The sequence below is a fragment of the Papio anubis genome, chromosome 6 (genome assembly GCF_008728515.1).
Source record: "Papio anubis isolate 15944 chromosome 6, Panubis1.0, whole genome shotgun sequence".
NCBI lineage: Eukaryota > Metazoa > Chordata > Mammalia > Primates > Cercopithecidae > Papio > Papio anubis.
The window spans coordinates 114184686-114197235 of record NC_044981.1 but is presented as its reverse complement, the minus strand read 5'-3'; the positions used below and the strand labels follow the sequence as shown (position 1 = coordinate 114197235).

Below are 12550 nucleotides of genomic sequence, written 5' to 3'. Positions count from 1 at the left end.
TTACTTGTGCTGTTGTTCAGTACATTTTGGCTGAATGATTTAAATTTTGAAATGGCTACCTCCTAAAAGTCTTGCAGGTAAATACAGGTATTTTCATTTTTGTGTGGATAGGAGGAAGGAGAGTAGGTCCTAGCCATGTTTTGGCACAATTTGGTGATGAGATTTTCCTTACATGTTCTGTATTCACAGCTCAGGAATAAGGGGAAATAACTAGAATTCAAATCTAGCTCTTGTCCTTTGCAGCGGTTTCTCCCCTGATTCTGTTCTTAGCTCTGATTCTCCCTTAGTTTACAATAGAAAGCTTTCAGATTTTTGTGCTGGTCACCAACATTCTCTGCACTCACATGTGGAGAATGGTGGTGCTTGCTGGGCATGGGCCTGCCACTCAGAAATGGCACCCAGTGGTCAGCCCACACCAGTGCAGCTACACCAAAGGATGGTGGCTTATTAAAGGCGGCTCTGCATGAAAAAGCCTCCCTCCCCTCTCTCTGGTCACCTTAGATTCTCAAGGTCCTTTTATCCAAAAGGTAGGCAGAAAATCACTTTAGGTGATTATGATGTTCAATTCTTCTTCCTCTGACTGAGACAGTCTCATTTCAGTCACCCAGTTTGGAGGTCAGTGGTGTGATCATAGCTGACTACAACCTCGAACTCGTGGGCTCAAGTAGTCCTCCTGCTGCAGCCTCCTGAGTAGCTAGAACTAGAACTATAGGTGCATGTCACTATGCCCAGTTAAACTTAAAAAAAAAAAAAATTTTTTTAAGAGACGGTGTCTCACTATGTTGCCCAGTCTGCTCTCCTACTGCCTCAGCCTTTCCTCTAATGTTTTCAGTGTGACTCATACCTGGCCTCCCACTTTCTTATCTGCCCAAACCTTCAGATGCAAAAATCACCTCTTCCATCTTCCTTCCTGGCGGTGAACTTGTACTGAAGATTCAGGTTTAAATCTCCCAAGTGTCTGAGTCTGTTCTGATGCAGGTGCCTTCTTTCTGGTTTCCCTTGGCTGCAAGCCCAAGGATACTGTATTTTCCTTCTGGGATTTGGACACACCTAATGAAAGATGTTGTTCCACCCTCTACTGTTCCCCCTTTTTTTTTTTTTTTTTTGAGAGACACAGTTTCACTCTGTCGCCCAGTCTGGAGTGCAGTGGCGCGATCTTGGCTCACTTCAACCTCTGCCTCCCAGATTCGAGCAATTCTTCTGCCTCAGCTTCCCAAGTAGCTGGGATTGTGGACCTGTGCCACCAAGCCTAGCTAATTTTTGTATTTTTAGTAGACATGGGGCTTTGCCATGTTTTCCAGTCTGGTCTCAAACTCCTGACCTCAAGTGATCCGCCCCCCTCGTTCCCTTTTTGATACAACCAGTTTTAACTTTCTTTGGTTTTCCCGCTTTCTTTCTTTAAATTTTGTTTATCTTAAGTTTTTTTCTGGAGAAATGTTTAATGAACTGGTTTTGGGCTGTGTACACTTTTCAGATTATTTGGGTTAGTCTGTATCTGCCTTCACAAACTGGCAGCCAAAGGTGTTGGGGTGGGGGGGGGGGGGGGGTCCAAATTTGATGCCCAGACATGTATTGATTGATTTGGACACATTTTTTAAAACATTGGTTTATTTGCCATCACTTAAAAATGTTAGAGCTCTCATATAAAAATACAGATTTCTGGCCGGGCACAGTGGCTCACACCTGTAATCCCAGCACTTTGAGGGGCCGAGGCAGGAGGATTGCATGAGGTTAGGAGTTCCAGACCAGTCTGGTCAACATGGTGAAACCCCATCTCTACTAAAAATATAAAAATTAGCCAGGCGTGATGGTGCATACCTATAATCTCAGTTACTTGGGAGGCTGAGACAGGAGAATCGCTTGAACCCAAGGAGGTGGAGGTTGCAATGAGTTGAGATCATGCCACTGTACTCTAGCCTGGGCAATAGAGCAAGACTCTGTCTCAAAAACAAAAACAAAAACAAAATGCAGATTTCTGGCTTCTCTTTGAACATTGGAAGATTCAGCAGGATAGACATTGCACTTGCCAACTGGCAGCAACCAACTGGAAGAACTATGTACTGGCCACCCCCTCTATTAAGGGCACTCAATATCCTGTTGTGGGTCTCTCACCCGCCTCCCTGCCCCCTTCATTTTCCTAGAGCCAACCACTGTACTTATCTGCAGGCCCAAGTGGCATTTGTGGTGCTGAGTTTATGTTTTCATTATTATTTGCTTTCTCTTTTCCTCTTCCACAAGAGACTTCCCAATGGCAGTAACTTCACTGTATTAATAGTTCGCAGAATGAAAGGCACTTCCACGATCTAGTGAAGTCTGTCTTCTTCATTTAATGTTACAGGTCTCACCTTCGAGTGAGTCTTTAATAAATGTCGGCAAATGGCACATGAGTCTATTTCTAGGAAGTCAGCAGACGGGTAGAAAAAGCCAGTGGTAAATAGCCTGTAACAGTTTCCCTGGCTGTATTAAGTAGTATTGATGCCGGGTCAAACTAGTTAGGAGGATTTTCAGTTCTCCCATGAAAGCAAGGCTCCCTGGTAATCTGATTTGTTTTTCTTTTCTAGGAACCCTCTTCATAAATCAAACTCGGAAGACAACTCTGTAGGTCAGTACCACTTTTCTTGGTTTACCTATTTAATTATTTTAATACTTTATAGAAAACATGAACATGTGAAAATACAAAACCCACAATAATCCTTCTACTCAGAAATAAACACTGTTACGATTTTGATGTACATCTTTATTCTCCTTTTTCTAGGGGATTTAAAAAAAACATAATTGTGATCATATTCTGCATACTGTTTTATAGTTTTTAAGTTGAATACGTTATGAGCATTTTCCCATGACTGAATATTCTCTATGTTAATAGAGAAAAAATTAGAAGCAACCTAAATATCCAGCAAAGAACGAATTGGTTAATTAACTTATGGCACATCCAATATGGTGGAATATTACGCAGACTTAAAAATTTACTGCTGCTCTAAAAATCCTGGGGTCTGTGTCCCTAATAATGTCCTTAGGATACATCTTTCAATTGGGAATTTTTTGGATCCAAGATTATGCATAATTAAGGCATTGCATATTTTATATATTCTTGATTATAAAATTCACTCTTGGTTTAGTAACAGCTATTCTGTTTGGGTCAGAGGGTGGGTGGCTGGTAGTGATTAGGGACATAAGTACTCAATCAAACCTGGCTGCCTGCCTTTGAATCTGCCAACTCAATAGCTATTACCTTGTGCAGTTCGCTTGCACCAAGCCTCAGTTTTCTCATCTGCTAGGTGGGAACAACGATGCATCATATAATTGAGTATTAAATGAAATTTGCCATTAGATAGCAAAGTGCCTGGATATAGTAGCTGAATAAATGTTAGCTATTACCATTTATTAGGCTGTATCTCTGTTTCAGAAACTTGAAAATGGGAGAAGGAAGAAGGGAATATAGCTTATAGTTAAAGAAATATATTCTCAGCCTGTTCAGTGGCTCACTTCTCTTATCCCAGGAATTTGGGAGGCCAACGAGGGAGAATTGCTTGAGCCCAGGCATTAGAGACTGACCTGAGCAACATAGCAAGATGTGCTCTCTATCAAAAATTTAAAAATTAGCTGGGCATGGCAGTATGCACCTGTAGTCCCAACTACTTGGGAGGTAGAGGTGGGCGGATCCCTTGAGCCCAAGAGTTTGAGGCTACAGTGAGCTGTGATTGCACCACTGCACTCCAGCTTGGATGAAGAGACCATGTCTCTTAAAAGGAAAATAAATAGTCTGGATATGGTGGCTCACATCTGTAATCCCAGCACTTTGGGAGGCCAAGGCGGGTCATGACATCAGGAGTTCAAGACCAGCCGGGCCAATATGATGAAACCCCATCTCTACTAAAAATACAAAAATTAGCCGGGCGTGGTAGCTTGTGCGTATAATCCCAGCTACTCAGGAGGCTGAGGCAGGAGAATCACCTGCACTCAGGAGGCAGAAGTTGTAGTGAGCCAAGATTGCACCACTGCACTCCAGCCTGGGCGACAGAGCAAGACTTCGTCTCAACCAAAAAAAAAAAAAAAAAAGAAAAGAAAAGAAAAAGAAAAAAGAAAGAAAAGAAATATTCCTGAACTGTCCAAGAGCAAGGTTGAGTTAATAATAACTAGTCAGCTTTAACCCTGCATGTCTGACATTTGCTTCAGTGTTAAGCCCAAAGGCAGTGGGTGATACAAAACTTGCCATGGAGCTCTGTCTTTGGTGGAAAGGCTCCGGTTTCATTCCCACAGCTCTGGGGGCTGTCAAAACTTAAATGTGCGGGCATCCTGTTTTGACAGACGACGCCCTTTCTAGCCTGGGAGCACCATAGACATGGTTCCCACATGTCTGCTTCATTGCTTGGCACCACCCGTCTAGACTGGGGAAACCCATCACTTCGCTGGGTCCTATTTCCAGTGGCCATGGAGCAACCAGACAGACAACAAGTGGTGACAGAGCTGCTACTTTGAATGTGCCACATCAGCACGATGGCAGGCACCACTGCTGCTGCTTTTTATCTGTAAAGAATAAAGGACTGCTTTACCCACTCATTTTACTTACTCTCCCCTTTCGCTTTGCTTTTAAAAAGGTATTACATATTATTGATGATCAGAACCCTACCACATATTAAAAATGTCTAGCTCTAGCAGCGAGTTTGTTTTCACTTGAAAGTCACCGCAGTAGTCTGGAAAGGATGGGGGGTGGGGCGGGTAGAGAGAGACGCATTTGGGAGATGTCACGGCCGGACTGCAGGCTTTCTTTTCTTTGTGCCCTGGGTAAGCTGTAGGTGGGTCACCAGGTAGCCTGAATGCCAGGGAGTGCCATATGCATGCCATAGCGAGACCCATGCAGACCACACTTCTGAGAATAACAGTGGGGGCCAGACCCACAGACCCAGGGGACCACCTCCCCTGACCTGTGGGCCCAGGACATACCAACCATTCTGTTCTTGTCGTTACATCTGGAGGAACAGAAAGAAACCAAGGGTAGATCAACAACAGAAATAACAACAAAACAAAGTGAGCTTCTTAAAATACCCTATTTGTGGTGGAGTTGAAATAACTGTGGCTAAGACCAAAGGGGGGATGTACACTGCAAGACGAGGCCAAATTAGGCATACTAGTTAAACAAACTAGGAAATTTGCATTTCTTTTTTTTTTTTTTTTTTTTTTTTTTGAGGAGACGGAGTCTTGCTCTGTCACCCAGGCTGGAGTGCAGTGGCCAGATCTCAGCTCACTGCAAGCTCCGCCTCCCGGGTTTACGCCATTCTCCTGCCTCAGCCTCCCGAGTAGCTGGGACTACAGGCGCCCGCCACCTCGCCCGGCTAAGTTTTTGTATTTTTAGTAGAGACGGGGTTTCACTGTGTTAGCCAGGATGGTCTCGATCTCCTGACCTCGTGATCCGCCCGTCTCGGCCTCCCAAAGTGCTGGGATTACAGGCTTGAGCCACCGCGCCCGGCTGCATTTCTTTTAAACAACTTTATAGCCATCTCCCATTCTTTCACAAACTGAAAGAAAAAACCGTCCTTTTGTGAAATCAAAGTACTCTTACCAGCTTTGAATTATAAGGAAGAGGCTACTTTTGTTATTAATGAATTTATTGCTTGTGCTTTTTCTTCCTTTTTTTTTTTTTTTTTTTAAAGGAAAAGGAGACTGGAAGAAGAAAAATAAGTATTTCTGGCAGAACTTCCGAAAGAACCAGAAAGGAATAATGAGACAGACTTCAAAAGGTACTGCAATGCAGCTGGCGGACAGTAGGTCCTTTCAGCTCTAACATGTGGAGAAGCCTGTGCTGTTAATCTCAGTGGATGCTGTAAGTTAGCGTAACTCACCGCATGTGCCCATAAGATGTTCAACTTTTCTGACATTCCTGTTGTTACTTTAAGACTTTGTCCCAGTGATTTTCTTTTCTTTAAGTCAAAAAAAAAAAAAAAAAAAACCCAAAAGGGGACAAGTTCACAGTTCTTCCCTTTCGTAGATCTGAGAGCAGAGGCCGAATCTTTAGTTTTCTCAGTCGCACCAACCTCAGAAAGATCTTTTCTCTCGTCAAGATCTAGCCTGAAAGGGCCTAGAGAGCCCTCGCATGTGTTGGTTTGGGGCTCTCCTGTCCGCGCTCCCACTGAGGGCCTCTGCGTTCTTCTGAACTTCTGATGCTCTCCTGCAGCGGGACGGTTATGGGGTGTTGCCCCTGGAAACTCCAGTGGTCTGACATCATGGGAATTTGCCTGGGCGGCTTTGTGAAGGGAGTTCTGCCCTACTCTTGGCTGTGTCTTTTGTTGTTGTTTATATAGTAAGTAAATATGTCATCCCTTTGAGGCTCAGTTACATAATTTATGTTTCCCCAGTATTCAGAGAAGAAACCGGAGCAAATCCACTTCCAGATTCCAGTCCAACTGAATGAGGTTATCAGTAGATATAAAGTTTTCCTTGATCACCAGTGACACTACTTGTTTTGCTTTACAAACCTTAGTGTCCTGCGCTGTGTGGAACGTCTATCTAATTACCTGTACACGTGGAAATGAGAAAAATGGATGTGAACAGTAGACACGTCACAGCACACCTGGGTTCCTTGGCAACATTCCACATGGTTTTTTTTCCTCAAGTTGTCCTACTTTTAAGCATTCCCAGTTTTTTGTATTCACCCAGCATCACTTGTGATTCAAAATAAACCTTGGATTCTAAAAAAAAAAAAGTCTAATTTAGAAAGAAAGCTAAGGAGAAAGGGAGAGGTACAAGAGGGAGGGAAGGAGGAAGCCAACAGTTTACCAGCTATCGTGAATTTTTAAAGAACCCAACCAATTTCCCATCACCCTCTCTGCCATTTGAGGTGACACAGACAGTAAAATGAATCAAACCAGCAGGCTTCTGTCTTCACCCAGCACACACTGTTATTCTCCCTGTGAAAGTAGCAAAGGGAACTTGAGGAGTATTTTTGGATTGATTGATTACTAAATGGAAATGAGATGGAAATACAGGGAAACATAAATTCCAAAGTCAGCTGTGCCTGAAATGGTTTCCTGCAAGTCTACAGGCAGACTCTTTCCCTCTGTCCTTTACACCAAAGGCAAATTAAGCCACAGCTGGGCATCCTAACGGTATTGGAAGCTGGTAAAAAGATTGAATGAGAAAGATGGGGAGGAGAGCAGGGTGCGGGACTGGAGTGGGGATGTTATAGCTCATGTTCACTAACATGTCCTTCCCCACACGCTGACCAGAGGCACCATTGCCCAGTGTGGCTCAGATATACTAGAGGCAATAGCAGTCTGTTTGCTCTGTAGGAAAATCTTTGGAATCTAACAGAACATTCTCATCTCTGCAGTTCTAGCTGCCTTCAGGTGTGAGTTGGAAGTTGATTTTCCCGCAGTTTGGAAACCAATTTATGACAATAATACTTTCAGATACAGACCTATATGGCACCCTTCTTCTGATTAACTGAACATGCTTCATGTCTGTGATTTGCACTTGGCATTTTTTTTTTTTTTTTTTTTTGTCTTCAGATGGAGTCTTGCTCTGTCACCTAGGCTGGAGTGCAGTGGTGTGATCTCAGCTCACTGCAACCTTCGCCTCCTGGGTTCAAAGCAATTCTCCTGCTTCAATCTCCTGAGTAGCTGGTATTACAGGTGCCTGCCACCACACCTGGCTAATTTCTGTATTTTTAGTGGAGACGGGGTTTCACCTTGTTGGCCAGGCTGGTCTCGAACTCCTGACCTCAAGTGGTCCACCTGCCTTGGCCTCCCAAAGTGCTGGGATTACAGGAATGAACCTCTTCGCCCGGGTGCACTTAGTTTCAAGGAATAATAACAGTGAAATAGCTTAGTAGGATTGGAAGGTTTTGCCAGGCTGTGGGTCTGGACTCTGTGACCTTCCTTCCTCTGCCATGACCTAGGGTTCTTTCTTACTTCTTTGCAAAAATATTTTCTTCTCATTTATATTCATATGAAAGGACACAGAGAACCCACAGCTGAAAGAGCCTTGGAATGCTTGTATGATCCAGTTGGGTGTATAAATTAGATCTTTACTCCACCTATAGTGAGGAGCTCTCTCTTACTTTCCTCCAAAACCCGTCCACTGGGCACACCATCTCAAAGGCTCTGATCATCTTGAAGGATTTGTTTCTAGGGTGACATGGTGAGATCCACATGTTCTGCAAGCCTGTTTCTCAATCAGAGGTGCTTATTCGCTTCTTTAAAAGCAGCATATTTTTCCCACCCTTTGCTTCATCAGTAACGTTCAACATACATAGTGTCCTGAGCAACATTCTTCCCTCGCCTGAGACAGCAGATATTCAGCATTGACGTTCTGTTTCGCTGTTCTTGTTTTCACTCCTGTTATTCTTTGTCCTCAATCTCCAGGAGAAGACGTTGGTTACGTTGCCAGTGAAATAACAATGAGCGATGAGGAGCGGATTCAGCTGATGATGATGGTCAAGGAAAAGATGATCACGATTGAGGAAGCACTTGCCAGGGTAAGCATGCAGATACCTGGTTTATATTTGTGAGGACTTGGCTTCCTGAAGTGTAAAAATGTTTGGGACCATCAAGGGGTATAGGAATCAGGTACCCATGTTGTCAGATAAAATATTTATTCTGTTTACTTGATACAAGCATTCTACTTTGCGAGGTGAAACTTCTATAGTCAATGAAAACACGAACGAATGAATGAATGGCAGATATATTTGATTTGTGGACCACATTAACGGGAAAAATTCACAAGCCTTTTGAAAAGAACATAATCAGTGGTAAAAGATTAATTATTAAATAAAAATCAAATATGCTAAAAACATTGCAAACATCAGGTTTGGTTTTGTTGTTGTTGTTGTTGTTGTTGTTGTTGTTGTTTTTTGAGATAGGATCTCACTGTATTTCCCAGACTGTAGTGCAGTGGTGCGATCACAACTCACTGCAGCCTCAACCTCCTGGGCCCAAGCAATCCTCCCATGTCAGCCTCCTGAGTAGCTGGGACCACAAGTGTGTGACACCACACCCAGCTAATTTTTAAATTTTTTACAGAGACAGGGTCTCCTCATGTTGCCCAGGCTGGTCTCAAACCTGTGGGCTCAAGTGATCCTCTCCCTTCGGCCTCCCAACATGTTAGAATTACAGGTGTAAGCAAGCACACCTGGCCTATAAATATCAGTTCTATAAGATGCCTTCACAAACTGAATTTTGAATAATCTAAAGGTTATACTTACTTTCATATCTAAGTAAATATTAATTATAATTTGTTGTGTTTGTTTTTTGTTTTTATTTTTATTTCCCTCTGAGTTAAGTTAGGCACTACAAGAAGCCTAATTAACCTTTAGGATACTAGAGCAGCAGTTATACTAGTAAGGCAGCAATTTATTAAGAGATTCCCTGCTTTGTTGTTGAAAAACAAACCCATTGATTCTTGAATTTTCACTTTGAACAGCTGGTTCAGTACTGTGCAGATAAGTCCCAAATAAACAGGTTTGGAAATTGACAAAAACCTTCAAACCACCAAGGAAACATTGAATGAGTTAAGACTTTACCATTGTCTTGTTCCATTTTGTGCTGCTGTAACAGAATACCACAGATTGCATAATTCATCAAGAACAGGAATTTATTGGCACACAGTTCCGGAGGCTGGGAAATCTAATGTCAAGGGGCCCCAGCAGGTTTGATGTCTGGTGAGACTATGCTCTCCTATGATGACGCTTTGTGTACCATGTCATCTGCAGGGGAGGAAGGCTGGATGCTTATAAGCCAGAAGGAGGAATGCCAAGAAGCTAAAGGGGGCAAACTTGCCCTTTTATAATGACAGTAATACTACCCTATCACCTCCCAAAGTTTCACCTCTTAACACCACCACACCAGCTACCAAATTCTCACCATCAGCTTGGGGAGAGACAAACATTCAACACGTAGAAACCATAAGATTCAACCTATAGCAACCATTGAGTGGAATCTTAAAGGTCTGAAACCTTGAAACAGTGGCACACATGTACTCAGTTTAGTTTAATATACAGTAGTTCCCTCTTACATGCAAGGGATATGTTCTAAGACCCCCAGTGAATGCCTGAAACTGCAGATGGTACCAAACCCTATACATACTGTGTATGTTTTTTCTTATGTTCCTATGCATACATGTCCATGGTAGAGCTTAATCTATAAATTAGACATAATAAGAAATTAACAACAATAACTAAAAATAAAATAGAACAATTATAACAGTATCCTGTAATAAAAGTTATGTGACAAAGATGTCCATTTTCACCACTGTTATTCAACATAGTACTGGAAGTCCTAGCTATAGCAATCAGGCAAGAGAAAGAAATAAAAGAAAACCAAAGACTCCACTGAAAAACTATTAGAACTGATAAATTAAGTAAAGTTGCAGGCTACAAAATCAACACATAAAAATCAGTAGCATTTCTATATGCCAGCAATACATAATCTGAAAAGAAATCAAGAAAGTAATCCCATTTATAATAGCTACAAATAAAATACCTAAGAATAAACTCAACCAAAGAAGTGAAAGCTGTCATTGTGAAAGCTTTCATTATAATGAAAACAGTAAAACATTGATGCAAGAAAAGGACACCAAAAAGAAAAAAGAAAAAAGGAAAACTATTCCATGTTCATGGATTAGAAGGATCAATATCATTAAAATGGCTATACTATCCAAAGCAATCTACAGATTCAGTGCAATCCATATCAAAATACCAATGACATGCTTCACAGAATTAGAAGAAATAAACTTACACTTTGGGAGGCCGAGGCGGGCAGATCACTCGAGATCAGGAGTTCGGGACCAACCTGGTCAACATGGTGAAAGCCCGTCTCTACTAAAAATACAAAAATTAGCCAGGCGTGGTGGCGCCTGTCTGTAGCAAGCTACTTGGGAGGCTGAGGCAGAAGAATGGCTTGAATCGGGGAGGTGGAGACAATGAGCCAAGATCGTTCCATTGAACTCCAGCCTGGGTGAGAGAGTGAGAATCCATCCACCCCCACCCCCCAAAAAAAAAGAAAGAAGAAAAAATAATCTTAAAATGTATATTGAACCACAGAATACGTAGAATAGCCAAAGCCATCCTGAGCAAAAAGAACAAAACTGGGGGAATGACATTAACTGACTTCAAATCTATACTGTGGAGCTGTAGTAACCAAACAGCATGGTCCTGGCATAAATCAGACATATAGACCAATGGACTAGAATAGGAAGCCCGGAAATGAACCCATCCATCTACAGTGAACTCACTTTCAACAAAGGTGCCAAGAATATACATTGGGGAAAGAACAATCTCTTCAATAAATGGTGCTGGGAAAATTGGATATTCATATGCAGAAGAATGAAACTAGACCCCTCTCTCTTGCCATATAGAAAAATCTAATCAAAATGGATTAAAGACAAATCTTTAAGACTCAACTATGAAACTAGTAAAAGAAAACATTGAGGAAATTCTCCAGGACATTGGACTGGGCAAAAATGTCTTGAGTGATACCCTAAAAGTACAGGCAGCTAAAACAAAAATGGACAAATGGGATCACATCATGTTAAAATGCTTCTGCACAGCAAACAAAGCAATCAGCAAAGTGAAAAGACAACCCACATACTGGGAGAAAATATTCGCAAACTACCTGTCGGACAAAGGATTAATAAACAATATATGTGGAACTCAAACAACTCAATAGGAAAAAATCTAATAATCTAATTTTAAAAATGGAGAAAATATCTGAATAGACATTTCTCAGAAGACGTACAAAGGGAAAACAGACATGTGAAAAGGTGCTCAATATTATTGGTCATCAGAGAAATGCAAATCAAAACTACAATAAGATATCATCTCACCCCAATTAAAATGGCTTTGTGGTACAGAGTCTCACTCTGTCACCCAGGCTGGAATGCAGTGGCGAGATTTTGGCTCAGTGGGTTCAAGGGATTCTCCTGCCTCAGCCTCCCTTAAAAGCTGGGATCACAGGTGCCTGCCACCACATCTGGCTAATTTTTTTTTTTTTTTTTTTTTTTTTTTTTGAGATGCAGTCTCGCTCTGTCACCCAGGTTGGAGTGCGGCACAATCTTGGCTCACTGCAACCTCCACATCCCAGGTTCCAACAATTCTCCTGCCTCAACCTCCTGAGTAGCTGGGATTACAGGTGCCCACTACCATGCCTAGCTAATTTTTGTATTTTTAGTAGAGAGAGTGTTTCACCATGTTGGCCAGGCTGGTCTCGAACTCCTGACCTCAGGTGATCCACCTGCCTTGGCGTCCCAAAGTGTTGCGATTACAGGCGTGAGTCACTGCGCCTGGCCTAAAATGGCTTTTATCCAAAAGACAGGCAATAACAAATGCTGTTAAGGATATGGAGAAAGGGGGACCCTCATATATTGTTGATGAGAATATAAATTATTACAGCCACTATGGAGAACAGTATGGAGGTTCCTCATGATACAAAAAATAGAACTACTGTATGATGCAGCAATCCCACTGCTAGTATCTACCCAAAAGAAGGGAAGTTAGCATAGAGCTATCTGCTCTCTCATGTTTTATTGCAGTGCTGTTGACAATAGCCAAGACTTGGAA

General features: G+C 42.2%; 1 protein-coding gene across 3 annotated transcripts in view; it reads left to right on the top strand.

Moving 5' to 3' along the window:
* The window catches only part of SASH1 (SAM and SH3 domain containing 1), a 347031-nt gene that overhangs the window by 261269 nt on the left and 73212 nt on the right, over nt 1-12550 (top strand). For all 3 annotated transcript variants that reach the window (XM_031667726.1, XM_031667725.1, XM_003898067.5), the window contains 3 exons: nt 2562-2602; nt 5652-5738; nt 8361-8473. In XM_031667726.1, coding sequence (XP_031523586.1) covers nt 2562-2602; nt 5652-5738; nt 8361-8473 — 241 coding nt within the window. The remainder of the gene's footprint in view (nt 1-2561; nt 2603-5651; nt 5739-8360; nt 8474-12550) is intronic.